The sequence below is a fragment of the Podarcis liolepis genome (assembly GCF_965112155.1).
Source record: "Podarcis liolepis genome assembly, chromosome: 6".
Classification (NCBI taxonomy): domain Eukaryota; kingdom Metazoa; phylum Chordata; class Lepidosauria; order Squamata; family Lacertidae; genus Podarcis; species Podarcis liolepis.
The window spans coordinates 92518338-92542099 of record NC_139559.1 but is presented as its reverse complement, the minus strand read 5'-3'; the positions used below and the strand labels follow the sequence as shown (position 1 = coordinate 92542099).

The window sequence follows — 23762 nt, the reverse complement described above, 5'->3', positions numbered from 1 at the left end:
CAGTAACAAGAAGCCGAAAGCACCAGCCTGAAGATGACGAGTGAGACCTCGTCGAAACGTCGCCTAGACACCCCAACTCTTACACGGGAAGACACCCGAAGACACCAAAACCTGCATATATATATATATATATATATATTTCCTATGCCCCACAAATAGCCCAGAGAAGCATTTTAAATAAAAGCACACATTCTGCTCATGTAAAAACACCAGTGGGAAAAAGACAGTCACGGAACCAAGAAATTACACAAAGCAAATGAAATGTCGTGAAAATCTCTGAAACGAGAAGTAATCGACTATAGAGTTAAACTAAATAACAAAAATCAAAAAGTTTAAGGGGAAAAAATTAACCAGAATTAAAGGAAGACTTAACGAGATGCCGGCTACAAAACTCGTTTCACTGAACTAATCAGTTTCCTCAGAAGGAAATAAAGAAATTAAAAACCTTAAATGATTTTAAACAAACTCAAGAGCAGGGATTTTCACGGCATTTCATTTGTTTCATGTAAAAACACCGGGCAGGCCCCACAAATAACCCAGAGGTGCATTTTAAATAAAAGGACACATTCTACTCATGTAAAAACATGCTGATTCCCGGACCGTTCGAGGGCCGGATTTAGAAGGCCATTGGGCCGCATCCGGCCCACGGGCCTTAGGTTGCCTACTCCTGGGGTAGAGTCATTCCCAGGCCACAATCAGATTTGATTTGATCAGGCCCACATGCAAACCACCCTGGCTTCTGTGCACACTGAACCCCTGCTCCAAATATTAATTCACATTTCACAGTGTTGCTTTGCTACAACAGCCCTTTGCCAGCTTAAGCCAGCTCTGCAGAATTCAGCCGAGAGAACAAGTCCCTTTAGGGGAAGAGCTTTCCATCATTTCAGGACAGCCTCTGGCGATCCCTTTTGACATGCCGCCTCTGTTGCTATGAATGTTGCACTCCGTATCCCCCTTTCCCGCCACTGGGGAACATTTAGTTATCTTGATTTTTAACCCCTGCCCCCCTGTGCCTCCCGTAGTGCAGCAAGACCTGTGGCACAGGCCTGCGTTTTCGTGAGGTGAAATGCTACCAAGGAGAAGTCCTGGGGCAAGGCTGTGAGTCAGCTTCCAAGCCTGAAGCCAAGCAGACATGCCAGCTCCAGTTGTGTCCCACAGATGCCCCAGGTAAGGGGGGCAATTTCCTTGCGGGCTCAGTCTTGAGAGAGAAGAGAAGGGTCACAGCTATTTTTGCTTTGTAATACACGTGGGGATTGTGAGGCAGAGAAGCAGAACGTCAACGACGACTGGCTCTGCTAACGATTGGCTGACCGGCTGTGATGTCACAGAAGGGTGATGTGAGCAGGAGGATTTGTGGTTGCCATTGGAGGACCGGTTTAGCTCCGAGAGAGAGAGAGAGAGACAGGGCAGGCAGGTGCATGGAAAAGAATGGGGCAGTGGTGAAACATTGGGTCCAGGATGGCAGGATTTGTGGAACGGTGGAACTTGACAAATGAGCAGAAGGGAAGGCCAGAGGAAAGGATTGGAGGAGGAGGAGGAAAACTAGGGAAGAGAATGGAATAAAGGGTGCATGTTGGCCAAGAACTGCAGAGATAAGGAAGACCACGGTTCCCAGATAAATTCGAAGTCAGCCACATATTGGAAATAAATTAGCCTAGTCCTTGTGGGATGGCCAGGGAAGGATCAAGCAACTCTCTTACTGATACCCGTTGTCCTATTTCCACTCTTTAGATGAAGACTGTGAAGACAAAATGACAGCTAACTGTGTTCTGGTCCTAAAAGTGAAACTCTGCTCACACTGGTACTACAGGAAGGCTTGCTGTAGATCTTGCAGGAGCAAGTCCCCCTGATTCCACATCTGGCTGTTGCAACTTCCCTGCCCAGAACAAGGAGCAAAATGTCCTTAGACGCCAGAAGACTTTACTGAAATCTGCATTCTAGACCGGAAGCCATGGTTCCTGACTTGCAACAACTCCTAGCCAGCTAGCAAGTATTTTTTTCATGTAGCAGTCAAAAGGACCCTGTTTACACGGCCTTTCAACAAAAGACATCAGGTCTCTAGATACCACAGTACCAACATGTAACTACAGTGGTGCCCCGCAAGACGAATGCCTCGCAAGACGGAAAACTCGCTAGACGAAAGAGTTTTCCGTTTTGGAGGTGCTTCGCAAAACGAATTTCCTATGGGCTTGCTTCGCAAGACGACAATGCCTTGCGAGTTCCTGTGGGTTTTTTCCTCCCCCCCCTTTTTCTAAGCCGCTAAGCCGCTTATCAGCTGATCCGATCAGCAGATAAGCCGCTAAAAGCCGCTAAAAGCCGCTAAAAGCGCTAATAGCGCTAATCCGCTAATCCGTCAATGGGCTTGCTTCGCAAGACGAAAAAACCGCTAGACGAAGAGAATCACAGAACGGATTCTTTTCGTCTTGCGAGGCACCACTGTATCAGACTTCAGAGTGCCCCTCGCAGGTACTTCATCATGCTACGTGAAATGCTAAAATCCTTGACCTCTCTCATATTGTGGAACACCAGGGGCTTAATAAACTGCCACCCCTTCCCATTCCTTTAGCCTGTAGGCGGTCCCCTGCCGATATTGGCATCTAGGTGAATCCAGGCCTTTGCATTTATGTAGTGCATCAGATTGTAAGGAGCATTTTGCAGTCATTCAAATGTAAAGAACAGCCCTGCTGGATCAAACCAAAAAGTCCAGCTAGTCCAGCATTCTACTTCTCACATTGAGCAACAGATTCCTTTTGGGAAGCTCACCAACCGGACGTGATGGCTTCCTCCTGCTGTTGCTCTGGGTCTCCAGAGACCTTTCATTTAGCCGTTGTAGCTAGTACCACCTGATAGGACTTTCCTTCATGAATTTGTTCTTTGCTGAAGGCCACCTGGAGAGTTCATGAATCCAAAAGGAGAACGGGAGCGTGTGCTCTCTGAGTTTTTCGGAGCGGTGCCAGTGCAGCAATTCTGCACAACCCAGTCTTTTTGCAAGCTGCGTAGTATCCATCTATACCACCCATACGATGCCTCTGGTGTTGAGCATGGCAGTTGGGAATTCATGGGGGCGAGAGGCACAACCCATACAGGGCAGGAGAAGCAGCACATTGCTCAAAAACATTCTTTGGTTAGGGTGCATCAAGTTTTCTGCCCAGCATCAGTCTTGGTACACAGGAATCTCATGTGCAGACATATGCTTGGAGGAAAGTTATGTCACAGCATGAATAAACAAAAGGGGAGAGAGAGAAGGGGGATGCTTTGAATGTTCCATCCTATAGATATAGCAGGTTGTCTGTGATTAATCTACAAAATCTTTTTTTAAATCACTTTACAATAAAGAGAGAGGGGGGGGAAAACACATCTGTGCTTTCACAATGTGAGGAGACTTGTGGTGGATGGAAAGGGCCCGCGCAATGGAAGTTGCACGTCCGTGACAAGAAGCAGCAGGAGTGGGGAGGTGGCTAACTTGGGAATCTGAGGGAAGGGGAGAAGCTTTCCAATGTTTCTGTGAAATTGCTGGGTGGGATTTTGGCCTGGAATGATGGGGACATATCTCGCACCCAAGGTAGGCACAAGACATGCGCAACTACGCTTCTTGATAAGGATGAGCCTTTTGAGATGGGCTTTTCCAAGGATGAAGCTGTGACCTTGGGAGAGGTCATCGGGAGAATGCAGGGGGTCTACAAGAAGCTTAATATCCCTCTTTGAGGCCTCTTGAAAAATATTACTTGGAAGGATCCCCTACAGAAATGCCTCACTTTTTTTGCAAGCATTGATTCATCCCAACCCCACAGATCGGAGGCTGTGCATTCTGCCTTTCAGTTACCACTATCCATCATTCCTGTGAAAGATTTGTGGGAATTTGTACAAAGGGGAGTAAGACGATAAGGACATGGCTGACGATCTTGTGGAAACCTCAGGTGAGAAGGCCATACTTGCTTTCTCCAACACAGCTTGACGTGCCCATGTCTGCACCACCTGTTTAGATGCAAGTCTGTTACAGTGTTTGGCTTATTTCAAGTCTGCCAGGCTTATGTTGAACAAGAGAGATTACCCCAATCCAGAAGTGGGTTTCCCAAATCTGCGAGGGCAGTTGGTGTAACTGGAGTGTAAGCTTTAGTTGGCAATTGAAGAAAGGTAAAGGGACCCCTGACCATTAGGTCCAGTCGTGGCCAACTCTGGGGTTGCGGTGCTCATCTCGCTTTACTGGCCAAGGGAGCCGGTGTACAGCTTCCAGGTCATGTGGCCAGCATGACTAAGCCGCTTCTGGCGAACCAGAGCAGCACACAGAAACGCCGTTTACCTTCCCGCCAGAGCAGTACTTATTTATCTACTTTGCACTTTGATGTGCTTTCGAACTGCTAGGTTGGCAGGAGCAGGGACTGAGCAACGGGAGCTCACCCCGTCATGGGGATTCGAACCGCTGACCTTCCAGTCAGCAAGCCCAAGAGGCTCAGTGGTTTAGACCACAGCGCCACCCGCATCCCTTGCAATTACAGTAGACCTGGTCAAAAGTATGGTTCTGTTGACTCAGGCAAGAAGAGGCCAGGCCCTTAGTATTTACACCAAGTCTAGTCTGTCCAAAGGCTTCACACTCAAAGCAGTTGATGCTGCACACTTAAGTTTCCCTTCTGTGGCTGAAGAGGACTCTGATACCTGAGGACCCACAGCCCCAGGTAGACTTCAGGGCCACAAATGGTGAAGATTCCATTTCCAGGGGGAAGTTGTCTGCCTGCCCTGAGGGCCAGAGTGGCACACTTCCAGTTAAAAAATAGGAAACAAAGACCTAGAAGAGCGAGCAGCAGAAGACACCAACAGGAGGCTGAATTCCTAAGGTTGGAGCAGGACAGAATGGTGGGGGAGCTTAGACTGGTAGATTGTCATTGAGAATTTGTTTACTTCCTTTCATTTTGAGAATACGAAGGTTGTGCCACATTCTCTTCTATGAGATGAGTTACTTAAACTGAAGGACAGGTTCAGGGGCCAGGATTTTACAGTCTGGTGGAGCTGGTTTGGCCTTCAGATGCGCTGAAGAACGCATCTGAGTCTGGCTCCATCTGCACTATATGTTTAAAGCAGTATCCTACCACTTTGAGCAGTCATGGCTTCCCCCAAAGAATCCTGGGCACCGCAGTTTGTTAAGGGTGCTGAGAGTTGTTAGGAGACCCCTGTTCCCCTCACTGAGCGCCAGTTCCCAGAGTTCCCTGCTAAGAGGGAATGGTAGCTAAACCACTCTGAACACTGTAGCTTGATGAGGTACAACTCTCAGTTACCCTTAATAAATTCCAGTTCCCAAGATTCGTTGAGAAAAGCCATGATGGTTGAGTGGAGCTTGGCCACTGGAAGGCCCACCCTTTGTACACCACCAGGGGTCCCAGCCACAAGCCGCAGGTTTTGATCCAGCAATGGACAAATGGATAAACGTAATGGAAGACATCAGACATCTGCTTTAGTATTTCAAAGTCTGTATTATTGTTTTTTCCATTTTAACTTCTAACCTGGCTCCATTGCTGAGCAACAAAGGAAAGACGTTGAAGACAAACAGCAGTTCTGAAGTACAAAAACAACAGATCGGGACCTTCTTTCAGTCATACTTTCTTGTATCGATACCGTTTGCCTCTGCCTCTCCTCTACGTGCTACGGAAGCCGTGCAAAAGGTTACGGTTGGTAGTTTTCTTCAGTGAAGAAGGGAGGGGAGGAGGTTGGGGGAGGAATCAGCACCTTGAGCAAAAAAAAAAACAACCCTCACCTGTGGCTTGGAAAAGAGGACACACCCATGTTTTACCTGTGTGCCAAGGAGGGAACAGGTTTTCAGGGTCAGCACCCTTGACGCACCCAGGAGAGATGTGCAGTGCAGAATGTCAACACTCCAAGTTTGGATTCAGGAGTTTAGGTGGCAGCACAAGGCAAGGAGCAGTGCATATTGGGCTATCCGCCTCCTCCCCCCACCCCCAGCGGGCCCACTTCCATTGGGGAGGATGGCAAATGCAGCGGAGACACTACTGGGATTTTGTTCTGCCAAGATTTTGAAGGAACGTTTTTAATTCAAGGCAGCAGCGTAGCGTGGGTTGTCAGCACCCGGGGCAAGGCAAGTAATTTGCGCCCCCTAACCCCTAACCTGCCGCCGCTGCCAGCTTCTTCTTGCTGCTGCCTGGGCTGGTCTGGTGTGGTTCTCTCCCGCGCTCAGCGCTGCGCTGGGCGGCCGCTGCACTGTCCCTTCCCCAGATAGTCCCTCGCTCTCTCTCCGCACCGCACGCCTGGCACCCACCCCCTCCACAGTGGGCAGCGACCCAGCGGCTCGGATCGGATTCGCACAGCCAGCACTGCAGTGAGAGAGAGAGAGTGAGCCAGGTAGGGGCAGAGAGCTGCGAGTGCGAGCGCGCCCCCCCAGATGTTGTGCCCGGTGCGCCCGGCCCCCCCTGCACCCCCCACGCTACGCCACTGATTCAAGGTGGGGATGTCTGCAAAAGGCCACTCAGCACCGAAATAATCATTTCTCTCTACAAAAATTGTGACAGGGTTTGGACGAGCGTAATATTGGCTCGTTTTAATTCTAGAAGTTGGGGCTCACATCTGGCCTTGATTTGAACCTATCTTTAAATACCTTAAAAAAAAAAAAAAAAAGTAGTTTTAAGCCTCATTAAACCATGCTCCAAGAAAAATGTAGTTCTCAAACTATATTTACTGCAATGGGCTGATGTTCCTGCATGAGCAGTTGGCTTGAGAAACGTCCTCAATCCAGTCCTGTTTGCACTTTGCTGTGTGCAGTGAGCGGCCCTAGACGAAAACCACTTAGAAGCTTGGGTGATCAAGCGTTTTATACATAGCTGGAATAAATAAAGATAAAAATAAAATGTGCACCAGCACCCAACACCTCGGCTAATTGCGGTGGAGATCAGGTGAGCAGCATGATGAATATTCCCATCCAGAACCGCACACAAATCTCCCTTCTGCATCAGAACAACTCTCTTAGACCTTGCAAATAGGATTTAAATTAAGGCATGTGGGTCAAACAGGAGCGATATTACCACAGAAATACTCGCTTGAGTAGAAACCGGTAACCAGGGGACCAAAATAAATTCTGCATGCATCTAGTCCACTAATATGCTTGTTAAGAACCGCTGACCACAGTTCTCTACCTAGGACTAGTAGAAAACTTTATTGGATGCAACCCAGATGAAATTAGTTGCCACTAAATACAGCTGACAGCAATGAACTTTGAGTGAGAAATCTTATCTAACAGCCATTTCTCCCGTTATCCTGGGTAACCATGTGATCCATGTGCTGCGTCGGGGTAGCCAACACGGCGCCCCCCAGATGTTATTGGACTTCAGCTCCCATGAGCCCCATCTGCATGGCCAGTGGTCAGGCATGATGGGAGTTGTAGTCAACAATTCACGAAGTGCAACAGGCTGAATAATAATAACTGTGAACATTTATTGATTATTTCCTAAAGGAAAGGTCTAGCCCAGTGTGTGCAACATACGCAGTTTATATATATGGTATATAAGCTATGATAATTCATTTCTTCTTTTCTCATTGTTTCTTCTTGTGAGTTCCTGTATAACACAATCCTGAGGCTTTCTTATTGTTTCTAGCTGCACCAGCCAGCTTGTGCCAGCAGCCTGCATCAGCTCTGTTGTTCTCGTTACCTTGAGGACTTTTCTGTTTTCACCTAAGGATCTTGTTATACAGGAACTCGCAAGAAGAAACAATAAGAAAAGATGTAAGGAAGTTCGAGCTGGACCATAAAGAAGGCTGATCGCTGAAGAATTGATGCTTTTGAATTATGGTGCTGGAGGAGACTCTTGAGAGGACTGCAAGAAGATCAAACCTCTCCATTCTGAAGGAAATCAGCCCTGAGTGCTCACTGGAAGGACAGATCCTGAAGCTGAGGCTCCAATACTTTGGCCACCTCATGAGAAGAGAAGACTCCCTGGAAAAGACCCTGATGTTGGGAAAGATGGAGGGCACAAGGAGAACGGGACAGCAGAGGACGAGATGGTGGGGCAGTGTTCTCGAAGCTACCAGCATGAGTCTGACCAAACTGCGGGAGGCAGTGGAAGACAGGAGTGCCTGGCGTGCTCTGGTCCATGGGATCACGAAGAGTCGGACACGACTAAACGACTAAACAACAACATATACCATATATATGAACTGTATATGTTGCACATCCTGGGCTAGACCTTTACATTAGGAAATAATAAAATGTTCACAGTAATTATTATTCAGCCGGTTGCGCTTTGTGTATTGTAATAACTGTATTTGCGTAGCAAGGTATTGAATTTGTTTTGAGGGGGTTGTAGTCCAGCAATGTCTGTATCCATGTTACAACAAAGGCAGATGAGTCTGTGCAGCTACACTCCTTTTAGTAATGTGAGAAGGCTTGGACCGCGTGGTGGGAACCCAAACTGCAGCTCCTGTCCTTGCAAGGCCAGTCCTTTGGTACCTCAATGGCTGCTGCAATTCTGATGGCACCGCAATGTGACTACTCAGCAGGAGGTAGGAGGGGTGTGAACTGTACCATATCCTGCTACCACTGGAAGGATGTGTGTCTTGTTTTGTCCTGATTTTAGTTCAAAAAACCAAGAACTTCCCACCATGCGCTAATTTAGCACACCAGGGAAACGGCTAAGCTAAAAAATTTATCCTTTATGTGCACCATGAAAGGAGGATTCTTATTTAGATATTTAAAACATTTCTCAAGGAAGCTGACAAAATAAAATAATAGCAATACAACCATTGAGGAATGAAGTATCAGACAAAGCTGTCAGAGTAACAGCGGCAAAGGTGATTTAAGAAAAGTCGTCTTATTCTCCTTTTACTGGGCACTGGAAAAGGAGAGTGGATGCCAAGAGGAGATGAGAAGGCCTTGTCCCTGCTTGCTACTCACCCAACCTCTGGTGGTGAGGACATCCAAAGCAGGTCTCCAATAATGATGTAATTGGCAGGATCACATGGGAGGAGGCTAGCCCTCCTCCCAGACTGTTTAAGGCAGCCTTAGCAAACCTAATGCCCTCCAGATGTTTTGAATAGCAACTCCTATCAGCCATGCTGGCTAGAGCTAACGGGACTTGTAGTCCAGAACATCTGGGCAGCACCAGGTTGACAAAGACTGGCTTGGGGCAAATAGGTCAGTTCGAGAACTTTGAATTGCACCCAGAAACCAATTGGAAACCATTTTTATGTGTGGGTCGGTCTTCATTTTCATGTAGCGCGATGTATATAATGGATTTCCATCAGTCCCATTGTGTTGCTTTCACTGGAATTTAGCAGGAGCTACACATTCAGTATAAGTCAGGAGGAGGCGGTAGAACTAGCTAAGCCTCTCTCCTTGCCAGGTTAGTTTTCTCCCGGAGTGCAGGTTTAAAACAAAACAAAACAAAACAAAAAACAGGGACATTTTAAAATTGCATTCTTCCAATGCAGACTGGCAGCATGGCCCAGTTAACCACCTCATTTTTCTGGGTGTTAGTCATGACTAATATTTGGTGGATTGTGCCTATTTTCCCAGCAAGGAAAGATGCAGTGTGGTGTGTGTGTGTGTGTGTGTGTGTGTGTGTGTGTAAAAACTCTCCACAGAGGAATTTCAGTGAGTCCTCAGATGGTTTGCAGGTTCCAAGAACTGTTGACAGCTCACAAAGCTGTACATAACCAAGTTGGGTGGATTTGCAAAATTAGCAGGTTGTTTTAGGACAGATCACCTGTCACTCTAAATGTACATTTGAGGCTCTTGTTTGCACATTTGCTACCCCCCCCGCCACCGCCCACTGCAACCCGTTCTAGACCTCTGCAGGGATCTGATGAAACCAGTGGCGTAGCGTGGGGGGTGCAGGGGGGGGCCGGCCGCACCGGGCGCAACATCTGGGGGTTAGGGTTAGGGGGCGCAAATCCACGGGTTAGGGGGTGCAAATCCATGGGTTAGGGGGCGCAAATCCACGGGTTAGGGGGTGCAAATCCACGGGTTAGGGAGCGCAAATTACTTGCCTTGCCCTGGGTGCTGACAACCCACGCTACGCCACTGGATGAAACAGGCTCAAAGCTCAGGACCCCAGTGTCTTGCAAATGCCAAAAGATTTTGGCATGTTTTGATAAAGCAGAATGAGGCTGCAATCCCATGCACATTTCCTGATAGTAAATCCCAGCTGAGGCAATGGGACTTCTGGGTGAAATGGTTACTCTCACTCTACACCAGGCTCTCCAGACGAGCAACTCTGTGTAACCAGGTTGTGAATGTTATGTAATTCTTGTCTCAAGTGTCTCAAAAATCTAAACACCCCCCCCCCCCGCATCCCTGAGCTTGCTACGAGTACAGCAGGCATAGGCAAACTCCGGCCCTCCAGATGTTCGGGACTACAATTCCCATCATCCCTAGCTAACAGGACCAGTGGTCAGGGATGGGAGGAATTGTAGTCCCAAACATCTGGAGGGCCGAGTTTGCCTATGCCTGGAGTACAGTATGTGCAGAGGTGTCAGTAGGTACTTAAAGGGGCCCCAAACAGGGCCCAGGGCACAATTTTTTCACATGGCATTTGCATATGTTAATATGCCTCTGAGAAATTAAGACAGGTGAGGTCTTTGCTGGGTGTCTCTTCTCACACCCCTGAACTCCAGAAAACTGCCTTGCTTTGGCAAAGGCATCCTTGAGCAAGAGATTGTGGGAAGCCCCTAGGGCAGTGGTTCCCAATTTGTGGTCCGCACATCTCAGGGGGTCCATGTAACCCACCCAGGGGCTCCGTAGCAACATTCACATCATGAAAACCACCATAGAGAGAGAAAACTTTTCAAAAGTAGGGGGTCCATAGCTTGCCTTTTGTAAAGCAGAGGGTTTGCTGTACAGTACTTAGCTAACTGGGGACCACTATTCTAGGGGCTGAAGTTTGGGAGGGAGGAGGGGATATGTGGCCAGCAGAACACGCCCAGTATGACTGGGAACGCAACAGCGGTGAAGGAGGGGAATTCTGCTCCCAGTCCATCCATCCATCCATGCCTCCAGCCCAATCTCTCACTCTCACACTCGCTTCAGTCTTTCCAGTTACCTAGGTAAAGGTAAAGGGACCCCTGACCATTAGGTCCAGTCATGGCCGACTCTGGGGTTGCGCGCTCATCCTGCTCTATAGGCCGAGGGAGCCGGCGTACAGCTTCCGGGTCATGTGGGCAGCATGACTAAGCCGCTTCTGGCGAACCAGAGCAGCGCACGGAAACGCCCTTTACCTTCCCGCCGGAGCGGTACCTATTTATCTACTTGCACTTTTGATGTGCTTTCTAACTGCTAGGTTGGCAGGAGCAGGGACCGAGCAACGGGAGCTCACCCCGTCGCGGGGATTCGAACCGCCAACCTTCTGATCGGCAAGTCCTAGGCTCTGTGGTTTAACCCACAGAGTCACCTGCGTCCCCTTTCCAATTACCTACCATGCTGCCAATGTTAGTGTTTCACCGACCAAGCCTTGGTTTGGGCATATTTGCATATAGAAGTCAAAGAGACTTCTCCCGCATATGGAAGCCACCAGTTTTATACATCAGAACTCCCACTTGTGTAGAAACTCTATAAAGAGCTCATTGGGTGTCAGAATCGTTGCCGCTTCAGTATGCAAGTAGGCGGTGGTATGACTGTTCCAAAAATATTCTTACATTACAGAACTAATTTTCCGTGGGCAGGGACTTCTTACACGGGAAAGGATTTTTAGAAAACCTAGTCTTCTGGTTAGGAACTCGGAAAGCTATCTTACCCTAACTCAGCTCATCATCTGTGTCAGATCCTGAAAAGTCCAGCACTGTCTCTACTGAACGGGAGCTGTTCTCCAGGGTTTTAGACAGGAGACTTTTCCAGCCCTATCTGGAGATGACAGGCATTGAACCTGGGACCTTGTGGTTGCAATGTGTGTGCTGTACTCCTCCCCCTTCCCTAACATGCTCGTTTTCTGTACGCAAGGAGTTTTTTCATGAGAAAGCGTTTGCTTGGAACGAAAGCTTCCAGCTGACATGCGAGGTCTATATGCAATCTGAGGTGGCCATCTAGAAACTATTTTATACCCAGTGGAACCGTGGTTATCAGGGTGAAGTGCTACCATCCAGATTCCAGATCATGCCCATCTCACTTAAAATGTTATTGGGCACACTATACACTGAAAGGGCATTATTTCTGCCACAGAATCCTGGAAACTGTAGCTTGTTAAGGGCGCTGGGGGTTGTGGCTCTGTGAGGGGTGAGCTATAGTTCCCAGGATCCTTTAGGCAAAACCTTGTGCTTTCAATGTGCTATACAGTGGTGCCTCGCAAGACGAAAAGAATCCGTTCTGTGATTCTCTTCGTCTAGCGGTTTTTTCGTCTTGCGAAGCAAGCCCATTGACGGATTAGCGGATTAGCGCTATTAGCGGCTTTTAGCGGCTTATCGGCTTATCGGATCAGCTGATAAGCGGCTTAGCGGCTTAGGAAAAGGGGGGGAGGAAAAAAACCCAGCAGGAACTCGCAAGACATTTTCATCTTGCGAAGCAAGCCCATAGGAGATTCGTTTTGCGAAGCACCTCCAAAACGGAAAACTCTTTCGTCTAGTGAGTTTTCCGTCTTGCGAGGCATTCGTCTTGCGGGGCACCACTGTAAATGATGAGAGCCAACATTTAAGCGCTACAAAGGGCAGTGGACCATTGTGCTTATTCAGCTGGGCAGGGTCCAAACAGCTGGAAAAACTGGCAAATTGAGACACCTTCCATGCAAAGCTGGTGACGGAGGATCCTGAAAGACCCTCCCGGGCGGATCGAGTCCTTAGTAATTCAAATACAGAAACAACACTTGACAAATAACAAAGGGTGAAATTGCAAACATTGTAAGAGAAACAAATCCATAACGCAACCCAGTACAAATCCTTTCGCAGATCCAGAGTTCTTTTTAAAGAGGCGCATGATATTGTCTTGCAAATTTCATGAAGCTCTCAAGCTTGGCCTTAGCTTTCAACACTCACTTCACCCGTGACCCTTCTTAGCCTTGTGAAACATGGTTTGTAGTCATCCTCCACATTCCATATCAGGACTTACTTATAAAAAAATATTATATTTTGCAGTTTCATCAAAGGTGTATCAGGAGGCTGCCCTAAACATGGGCTTTGAATACTAGGGAAAGGGAGGTGGACGAGAGGCCACTAACTCCTCAGTGGTGCAGTTTGTGGATGTCAGAAGTCATCATGTCTATGAAAGCCTGTGAGAGTTAAGGAAATTGAGAGAACAGAGTCTTTTTTTTTTTTTGCAATAGAAAAGCCACCCAAATGCAGAATGCTAGTAATTGCACCACTTCCCAATCTCCCAGTTCCTTTCCTTTATCTTTTGCATATTACGTGCTTGTGTGTGTGTTTGTGTGTGTGTGTTTGTGTAATAAGCAGAGAATGGTTCACCTATTTTTACATTCTAGTACAGAGGATAGCATTCCGTTTGTAACTATTATATTACAAGGATATTAATTCCATTTATTTGTTTTCCTCCTCTCTACTTCCAATGAACAGGAGCACTGGAAGTGAGTTTAGCAAGGATTTTGCCATCCTTCTCGCTAATGCCACCATCATTACTGGGTAGGACAGTGTACAATAAATGGTGTGTTGGCTGACTTATTATGCACTCCTATTACCTGTCAAGGGAGACCAGTGGCTATTGCTTTGGAGAGAGAGAGAGACAGACAAATAGGGTTTTCTACAGGTAGACACCAAATATGTTTGTGGGGGTCAGGGTGGACCTGCAAGAGTGTTTACATACAAGTTAGTTTGTACTGTACATAGCCCTCCTTAGACAAGACCCTTCAGTGGAACCAATACTGTTTGCAGGTTCAAAAACCGCCAAGTTCAATGTCTTGGGCGCAATGTCACCACTTTCCCTCTTAATAAGAAGAGCCTTGCTGCGATGATCAGGAACGATGTTGGGTCTTTTGTTGAAAGGTTTCCGTAGCAATCCCCACTGCCCCAAGGGGATCAAACTGAAGCACCCTGCGGCCGTAACCGATTGTGATCAGACTTCTGTACTGAAAGCCCTCGAGTTGGGAAAGGTCTCGTGGATGATGCAGTGGTGATGGGTCACCGGGAAACTCTGGAGGCCAGCCATTTTGAGGGGCAGCCCCATTTCTTTGCAGCATGTAGGCATGTAGGTGATCCTCTCGCCTCCGTTACGTACCAGGTCAGCGGTCCGTATGTAAAAGGGGGAGCCATAGGGGGAGCAGGTGGGGCAATGGTTCCGATTGCCTGGCTTGTTAATCTCATGGGGCGGGAAAGAGGAGTTGCCCTGCCCGTCCATGATGCGAGAGTTGCAAGCGTTGCACATGGCATAGTGCGAGTGTGAAGGAAGGTCAGTCTCCTCCTGCTCCTCCTCCTCTTCCTCCTCTTCCTCTTCATCAGTGTCATCCTTCTTGCAGCAATAATACTAAAGCAGGAGGGAAAGAACTGGGGTTAGGTGGCACACGCAAAAACAAAAGGGCACTAAAAAATATAATGCTTAGCATGTCTTTAGTATAGTGGCAAGAGGGATGCGGGTGGCGCTGTGCGTTAAACCACAGAGCCTTTTGGGCTTGCCGATCAGAAGGTCAGCGGTTTGAATCCCCGCGACGGGGTGAGCTCCTGTTGCTCGGTCCCTGCTCCTGCCAACCTAGCAGTTCAAAAGCAGGTTGGCAGGAGCAGGGACTGAGCAACGGGAGCTCACCCCGTCGCAGGGATTTGAACCGCAGACCTTCTGATCGGCAAGCCCTAGGCTCTGTGGTTTAGACCACAGCGCCACCCGCGTCCCTGCTAAAATCAGGCTTACTAGCTGCTTTGCTTCTCAATATTCTCTGGTTGGCCTCTGTTATTTTCTCCTACCAATATGGAACCTACATAAGGACTCTATATGGGCTCTTGGGTACCCCATAAGGGAATTAAGAGGTGTTTTTCTTATAACACCAGGCATGGGAAATAAAAACCCCTTCTTGGGCACAGAAGTTTGGCCAGTTGCCAGGCACCTTCCCTTTGTTCTCCCGCCACTGAGATGCCGCTGGAGGCTCAGAGTGTGGTGGGGAGGGCAGTAGGAGAGATCAATGCACAGAAGCTTAAGACAACTGCAGGCTGTGCGCTCTGTGGCTCTAGAATACTGCCGGGAGAGGTTTTGAGAGGGGGTCTGTGAACGTGAGTTTGTGGGAGGGAGGGAGGGAGGGAGGGAGGGAGGGAAGGAAGGAAGGAAGGAAGGAAGGAAGGAAGGAAGGAAGATATGCGTTGCACATGTGGCGCTTCTGCGTTTGAGGGCAAAGATTCACCATGCAGGACGAAATGGCAGGCCTTGACTTGAGCATACCGAGGTTCCTTCCATTCTGAATGGGAGAAGCGAAAGGTCCCCTGCGTAAGTTTATGCCTGAAAATCAGTGGCAACATTTATAGGTCTAAATGTTCTATATGTTAATTGTGCATGTATACAGAAGATGCCAATTAATATATAATGCCTTTTGACTTCTGCAAAGAGATTTGGAGAAACATTCTGGACTGAATGAAGCAGTAGTTTATAGTGTTGCGTAGTTTGGTAGTGTTGTGTATTATTATTAAGATTATAGTCTTGCAAAGACCTGCACTGTCAACAATGTTTTCTTGTAATGAAAAAAAATACTGTTATGTACTGAGTTGAATAGGATCCAAATTGCAGCAGTCCTAGAACAATAGGATCCAAATTGCAGCAGTCTGATTGGCCCTAGAACAATAGGATCCAGAATGCAGCATTCTGATTGGTCTGCAGGAGCCACCCAATCCAACTCCAGGTGGAAGTGAATCCGCAACCTGATTGGCCTACAGGAGAATCCCGGAAATAGCCAATCACGTGGGGCCCATTGTGAAAATAATGTATATAAAGCAGATATTTCGGGGGAACTTCCATTCCTCCTCACTACTATGAGCTGAATAAAGAGCATGAAATCCACACTCGACTCCGAGTATATTTCAAATACACAAAGCAAAAATAGAGACAGATAGCTATCTACCAGAGAGAAGTACCATAAAATATTTGTTTTTATTCTAATTTATTTTGGTTTGCTTTAAGTTGTTCCACTGGAAGAAAATTTTCTTTCTTATTCACTTCATATTGTGTTACATTACTTAATTCTTTTGCCTGGTTTTGGCCCCTCCCACTTCTGCCTTCCACCCCACCCATAATTGGAATGAGGTTCTTTGGACTTAGCACAATTCTGTCTCCGTGCAGAGAAATTGTCTGACCAGCCCTGATGGTGGCTGAGAGTGTGAATTGCGACCTGGGAAGGCCCTTATCCAACTGTCATCTCACCCACGTGCCCTTTGACCAAGATGCTTTCTCTGAACCTCAGCCACCTGTAATATGGGGAAAATACTGACCTACTTCACGGGACTCCTGCAAAAATTGCTAACAGAACAATCCTATGTGTGTTGACTCCGAAACAAGTACAGTGGTGCCCCGCAAGACGAATGCCACGCAAGACGGAAAACTCGCTAGACGAAAGAGTTTTCCGTTTTGGAGGTGCTTCGCAAAATGAATCTCCTATGGGCTTGCTTCGCAAGATGAAAATGTCTTGCGAGTTCCTGCGGGTTTTTCCCCCTCCCCCCCTTTTTCTAAGCCACTAAGCCGCTTATCAGCTGATCCGATAAGCTGATAAGCCGCTAAAAGCCGCTAATAGCGCTAATAGCGCTAATCCGCTAATCCGTCAATGGGCTTGCTTCGCAAGACGAAAAAACCGCTAGACGAAGAGAATCACAGAACGGATTCTTTTCGTCTTGCGAGGCACCACTGTACTACTATTTTCCGTGGCGTTTACTCACAGGATTGCAACCTGAACTAATAGATTTGAAATACTGCAGTAGAGCTGTTTCTTACCTAAAATGTGACACTTTCTTTGGATACAGAATCAAAACAACCCATAAAAGCATTGATTCTTACCTGTAGCCTACAATAGCACAGAACAGCAATGATACACAGTAAGATCACTGTCGCTAGTATTCCTCCAGTGATTACAACAGTTCCTGCTGTCATCCGACCGATTCTCCATCAAACTCTAGAAGAACAACAAAGATAACTAGTAACAATTCAGAATCCCTATAGCAAGGGGAGGCAGAAGGTAAGATTGAGGTGTACAACTAGTAGATCTCTGGGGGGTTTGCCGTAGATCTAAAATTCTTCAGCAACAATAAAAAAGCGGCTTTCCCCTCCAAGACTGCTGAAATAAAGAAAGCTTAGGGTAACCAGGCGTGGACTCTTCACTTCAAAATGTGCTCAGAGACATCCTCAGAAGTTACTTGTCATGCTGGCTGTGTCCTGCCTCCCCTATTGGAGACCATATGCCTCTGAATTGTGGGAAATGGCAGTCAAATATAACTAGAAAGGTTAGTGCTACTTGATGCATGAAGGGGTTAAGATAATAGAACTGTATTCCTAGACTCAGCTAGTTTACATTCCTCACCTGGAAGGAAGTTACCGTATTTTTTGCACCATAACACTCACTTTTTTCCTCCTAAAAAGTAAGGGGAAATGTCTGTGCGTGTTATGGAGGGAATGCCTACGGGTGGCATGCCTACAGATTTTCCTCCTCTAAAAACTACGTGCGTGTTATGGTCGGGTGCGTGTTATAGAGTGAAAAATACGGTATGTTTCCTCCTTGGTTCGAAAAAGAAGTAAAAACTGGGCGGGGGGGACCACAATCATTCAAAGTAATTCACATTACAAACACAATCATTTTGCTTTTATATCACATTCTCAATAATTTTCCAAGTACCACCCTCTGCTCCCCCCCCTGCCTTCCCCTCACCCATGTGAGATCTTATTGGCATTTGTATTATGGTTTCTTGTTGTGTTAGCAGTTATTTATACTTAATAGTCATATCCTTTATAATATCATCTTGTATCCTTGTGAGTCTTTCCTTTTACGTTTATGTTAAACTTAATTTCCATGTCCATCTTTTTTCATATATATCTCTACACACTCCCACTCTCTCTTAATTTTTTGCTTGGGGCAGCCCCTAATTGATGCTGTTCATTTTGCCATCTCCATAAATTCACAGATCTTAATTCTCCATTCTAATAATTCTGGTAGTTTTTCCTGTTTTCCTTTTTTTTGCCACTAGTAATCTAGCTGCTGCTGTCACATAGAGGTATATATTCTTTTTATCTTTGGGGATATTGTTGGTTATTAAGCCTATCAGATATGCTTCTGGTTTTTTGAGAATTGTGCTTTTAAATATTCTTTTCAACTCTTCATGTATCTTGGTCCAAAATTGTTTAATCACCTTACACCCCCACCACATATGGTGCATTGTTCCTACCTCCGCTTTACATCTCCAACAAAGGTTTGAATTTTTTTATAGATGTTTGCCCATTTGACTGGGGTGCGGTACCAACGATAACACATTTTCATTATACAGTGGTGCCTCACAAGACGAAAAGAATCCGTTCTGTGATTCTCTTCGTCTAGCGATTTTTTCGTCTTGCAAAGCAAGCCCATTGACGGATTAGCGGATTAGCGCTATTAGCGGCTTTTAGCGGCTTATCTGCTGATTGGATCAGCTGATAAGTGGCTTAGCGGCTTAGAAAAAGGGGGGGAGGGGAAAAAACCAGCAGGAACTCGCAAGACATTGTCGTCTTGCGAAGCAAGCCCATAGGAAATTCTTTTTGCGAAGCACCTCCAAAACAGAAAACCCTTTCGTCTAGAGGGTTTTCCGTCTTGCGAGGCATTTGTCTTGCGGGGCACCACTGTATTTTCTCTTATCAAATAACAAGCTGTGAAATTTATAATTTTTCCCACCTATCTAAATGTATTGTCTTGCCCAGAACTTGTGACCCCTTTATTGTTGTTTCTTTTATTACTTCATCTTTCAATTCCCGCTCAGGGAGTAGATTGTACATTTTTGATATAATTTTTTTATTTGACTGCAATAGTTCACTTTGCAGTTTGGAATTTGGTTTGTTCTTTTTCACTAAGTGAACTCACCAAGGTAAGACGTGCCTGAGCTTGCTCACTACAAGCTCAGACTGTGTACTTGGCGCTATTTCACTATCTTGTCTGCAGGGAATTAGATGACATTGACTATTTAATGAGCATTCATTCTGATCTGTTTGTGGGCAGGTTAAATGATGTTGCTTCATGTCCTCCCACACTTCCCAGTGCATTTTCCCATCATTTTCCCTCGGGGGATGTGGATCTGTTGTGCAAGACATCCCAGTCAACTACAGCTGTGCAACCAAAATTTGCAGACATGTGACTGAATCCCACTCAAAAACAGAAAAATTATGGAAGCACCCTGCGTCTCCTTTACTCCTTTACTCCTCCTTGGTTGGCCTTGGGGTGCTAGTAAAAAAGCCAAAGTAGATCAGGCTTTATATTGTCTCCCTGCCTATTTAACGTATATGCAGAATTCATCATGCGAAAGGCTGGGCTGGATGAATCCCTAGCCGGAATTAAGATTGCCGGAAGAAATATCAGCAACCTCAGATATGCAGATGACACAACACTGATGGCAGAAAGGGAATTAAAGAACCTTTTAATGAGGGTGAAAGAGGAGAGCGCAAAATATGGTCTGAAGCTCAACATCAAAAAAACGAAGATCATGGCCACTGGTCCCATCACCTCCTGGCAAACAGAAGGGGAAGAAATGGAGGCGGTGAGAGATATTACTTTATTGGGCTCCATGATCACTGCAGAGGGTGACAGCAGTCACGAAATAAAAAGACACCTGCTTCTTGGGAGAAAAGTAATGACAAACCTAGACAGCATCTTAAAAAGCAGAGACATCACCTTGCCGACAAAGGTCCGTATAGTTAAAGCTATGGTTTTCACGACTTTTAGCTCTCACGACGTTGAGGATCAGATTGACACACCCCCATTCTAGCAGCTGGTCTGTTATTCCATTGAGTTGCGGGTTGTGTAATGCCTTTATTCCTAATTAAAGAACAGCTGAGGCACAGCACATCAGTCTCATTAAAAGCCAAAGCAAATGAAAGTTTGTATTGATTCCTTGATCAATCTGTTACAAAACAAACCAAACATCTCGCAGTGTTTGATTTTCCTCTGCAAGAGCCCTGGAACTGGGGCTTGCATCCTGGAATGGTCAGTCCCTTATCTTCTAGATACTCCAGGGACAAATCCAAAGAGTCTTGAAATGGCAAGATAGAGATTCTCCAAAACTAAATACAGATTTTATACTACAGTGGTACCTCGCAAGACGAATGCCTCGCAAGACAAAAAACTCGCTAGACGAAAGGTTTTTCCGTTTGCAATTTGCCTCGCAAGACGAATTTCCCTATGGGCTTGCTTCGCAAGACGAAAACGTATTGCGACTTTGTTAAACCGTTAAAACCGTGCTTCGCAAGACAAAAAATTCGCTAGACGGCAAAACTTGCGGAACGAATTAATTTCGTCTTGCGAGGCACCACTGTACTGCCTTGGTAGCATGTGGCTTTCAACAGACTATGTCAGGGGTTGTTCTCAATGTTGGGTTGCATCTAGAGATCTGAAACATTGCCCTTCCATTAGAAAACAGCAGGGATATGGCTTTTTCCAATAAAGAGTAATTTATTGTGAAGAGGACATCACAGAGCACACATTTCCGAACAGGCTTATTATTATTATTATTTAAGGAAAGGTACCGTTTTCCCCCACTGCGAACCTAGCAGTTCAAAAGCACATCAAAGTGCAAGTAGATAAATAGGTACTACTCCAGCAGGAAGGTAAACAGCGTTTCCGTGCGTTACTCTGGTCCGCCAGAAGCGGCTTAGTCATGCTGGCACATGACCCGGAAGCTGTACGCCGGCTCCCTCGGCCAATAAAGCGAGATGAACGCCGCAACCCCAGAGTCGGCTACGACTGGACCTAATGGTCAGGGGTCCCTTTACCTTTACTTACCGTATTTTTTGCTCTATAAGACTCACTTTTTCCCTCCCAAAAAGTAAGGGGAAATGCGTGTGCGTCTTATGGAGCGAATGCAGGCTGCGCAGCTATCCCAGAAGCCAGAACAGCAAGAGGGATTGCTGCTTTCACTGTGTAGCAATCCCTCTTGCTGTTCTGGCTTCTGAGATTCAGAATATTTTTTTTCTTGTTTTCCTCCTCCAAAAACTTGTGGTCTGGTGCGTCTTATAGAGTGAAAAATACGGTAATTACCTCATCCAGTTTTGAACTATGAGCCTTCATGCCACACATCAGAAACGGGGAGAAACTGCTTATCGTTCATAAATAACTTGAAAGTTTTAGGATTATTTTATAAAGCAATTTACCACCATTGCACCAAATTGGCAGCAGCCCAGGGGCTCTCCAGGTGACTTTGCCTTCAATGCCTCACTTTGAGGAAGAATCGTCAGAGGATCACTTCCTCAGAGAGAGGAACGAGGCATCCATGCCACTGTTACCTTTTCAGGTGCACAAGGAGGAACGCAGGAGGAAGAGGGCATTAGCAGGGAGCAGTGCGGTGGGGCATGTTGAACATTTCAACTTCCAACTTCCAAAAATGAGGGGTGCCAGAAAGTTGTAACATGACTTGAGAATTCAAAAGATATTTTGGTTAAATTAACGTAATTTGGTTTTGCTTGGTAAGTCGCAACCTGTGTAAAATTGCATATTAAATATCAAATGTGATTGCAGTTATAGATTTATATTCTTATTTAGCACGACATTTTCAGAAGGTAAAATTAACATTCTTGAGTTTCCCAAAAGTTTTTTTGTGTGCTTCTTCATCAAACATAAACCTACTGAGCTAAACGTTGTCCAGTCACACAAAAAATCAACAGCAGATTTGCATTCCTCACGCCCCAGAGCATATTTTTATGACTGAAGAAATTTGCAAAGATTAAGTTTCAGCCCCTCAAATGACACACCCTAGACTGGCTGTGTTGGCTGGCTATGAGCCAGTCAGTCAAGGCAGGCAGGTGGCTGACCGGCCCTGTGAGAGGTGGATGAGGGAGATCACATTCCTACCTGCCCTCCTGATCATTCAGCAGCATCTCCTCAACGTCATTCACAGGGAGGGCTGGTTCTGCCAGCCTAAAAGAGTGCATAGCTGTCAAGCGTCCCTTATTAGGCGGGACAGTCCCTTATCACAGTGCCATGTCCCGCTGCTGTCCCGGATTGATGATGTCCCTTAAATAAGCTACTGAAGGTAATGGGGCCCTTTCTATGTCCAGCTGTGCTTTGTCAACAACAAATTGTTGCTGTTTTTTGTGTTGAATATATGCTATATGGTAATTTATAGGACCTAATAGGTATCTAAAGCCATTTGCACGCAACAAAATATGTATTTTATCAAAGTAATTGTTGATCCCTTATTTTGGCTGCTGATCCCTTATTTTCGAGGCTGCTGGTCCCATATTTTCAAATCTGTAAGTTGACAGCTATGAAACAGTGAGGTGAGATTGCATGAAAACTGAACAACGTGGCCTCTTGGGGACAAAACCTGAAGTGTCTGTTATCTGCAGTGGGACGGATTACCTGAGACAAGAGGTGATTAAACTGAAGCTGGGTGAAAGGGATACTCGGAAACAACAGGAAAATTAGCAGAGTCGCTGTCACTACAACAACGAGTTTCTGGCTGCAGCCTGATTGGACAGTCTTGAGGGGCAAAGCCAATTGAGGCAAAGGGTCCCAAGACCATGCCGTATTTGAACCTGAGTATTCAGGATGTGTCATGTGAGAAATGGCAGTGAGTGTGTTTAATTTGAAGATATGCAAATGGATATGGATTGTATTGCCAATGGGGCAGTGTCAGAAGGAGACACTTGCTCTTGCCAGTGGGCTAATGGAGTCCCATCAGCCCCGATCAGAATGGTCAATGGTCAGGGATGATGGATGCTGTAGTCCAAAGCACCTGGATGCATAGCTGTCAATTTACAGATTTGAAAATAAGGGACCAGCAGCCTCGAAAATAAGGGATCAGCAGCCAAAATTAGGGGTTTTGGCTTTGTTTTTTTTTTTTATAATGATATTTTATTAAAATTTTCCACAAAAAAATTAACATCCACAAAAGAAAACAACAGAAATGAGAAAAAACAATCATCAATAGTTCCAACACACAAAAAAACAGAAAAAGAAGAAAAAATACAAAAAAGAATTTTAGCATAAAAAAGAACACTCTTTTATATTAGTAGCTTTCAAAACCTTACTCTCTTTGCTTCCACCCGCCTTCCCTTCTTGTATTCTATTTTAAAAGTTAGTTCAGCAAGATCGTTTAATATTCATTCTAGATTTTTGTCCATCCCTTTATAGGGGTTTTGGCTTTGTTTATACAGAAATCCGGCACTGATGGAGCCATGCTGCTTTGGCTGCGACTGACTATGAATTTGCAGCACCGTGACGGCCGCTAAGCGCCACTCTTCTGCGTCCCTCCCCATCCCTTCCTCTTCCTCCTCCCTCAGGCCGCCTCCTCAGCCGCCGCTGCCACCTCCGGCTTCCCCTGGCAGCGTGGCAGAAGTCTTGCAAGAGAGGGGCTGCCTGCCCACCCACCGCCACCTGTCTCCTCACGACGCTTCCCTGAGGGGGAAAAGGGAGAGATGGAGACACGGCAGCTCGTGCACTCTCTCTCTCGAGGCAGAGGACCCCGAGCCGCTGCTTCCCTCCCGAGCCAGGCAAGCATGAAACCCGGGAAATTTAAGGGACATCATCAATCTGGACAGCAGCGGGAAACGGCGCTGGGATAAGGGAGTTTCCCGCCAAATAAGGGATGGTTGACAGCTATGCCTGGATGGCATCGTGTTGGCTACCCCAAAACAATGTTGGCAATTGGCAAAGAGATTGGGGTGTATAAAAGGGATTAGCATACATCCAGAGTTCTTG

At 46.3% G+C, this 23762-nt stretch overlaps 3 protein-coding genes across 4 annotated transcripts in view; 2 read left to right on the top strand and 1 right to left on the bottom strand.

Moving 5' to 3' along the window:
- Nucleotides 1-3346, top strand: part of LOC310708552 (ADAMTS-like protein 2) — a 40876-nt gene extending 37530 nt beyond the window's left edge. For both annotated transcript variants that reach the window (XM_083507102.1, XM_083507101.1), the window contains exons 17-19: nucleotides 1023-1167; nucleotides 1732-2092; nucleotides 2446-3346. In XM_083507102.1, the coding sequence (XP_083363228.1) occupies nucleotides 1023-1167; nucleotides 1732-1850 (264 nt within the window). In that variant the 3' untranslated portion in view covers nucleotides 1851-2092; nucleotides 2446-3346. The remainder of the gene's footprint in view (nucleotides 1-1022; nucleotides 1168-1731; nucleotides 2093-2445) is intronic.
- The window catches only part of LOC310708593 (podocin-like), a 671219-nt gene that overhangs the window by 443705 nt on the left and 203752 nt on the right, over nucleotides 1-23762 (top strand). The gene's annotated exons all lie outside the window — the stretch shown is intronic.
- The window catches only part of FAM163A (family with sequence similarity 163 member A), a 102493-nt gene continuing 91529 nt past the window's right edge, over nucleotides 12799-23762 (bottom strand). Inside the window, exons 4-5 of the mRNA XM_083507269.1 lie at nucleotides 16892-17006; nucleotides 12799-14392 (exon numbers count right to left, since the gene is read on the bottom strand). Of these exons, the coding sequence (XP_083363395.1) occupies nucleotides 13985-14392; nucleotides 16892-16984 (501 nt within the window). The 5' untranslated portion in view covers nucleotides 16985-17006 and the 3' untranslated portion in view covers nucleotides 12799-13984. The remainder of the gene's footprint in view (nucleotides 14393-16891; nucleotides 17007-23762) is intronic.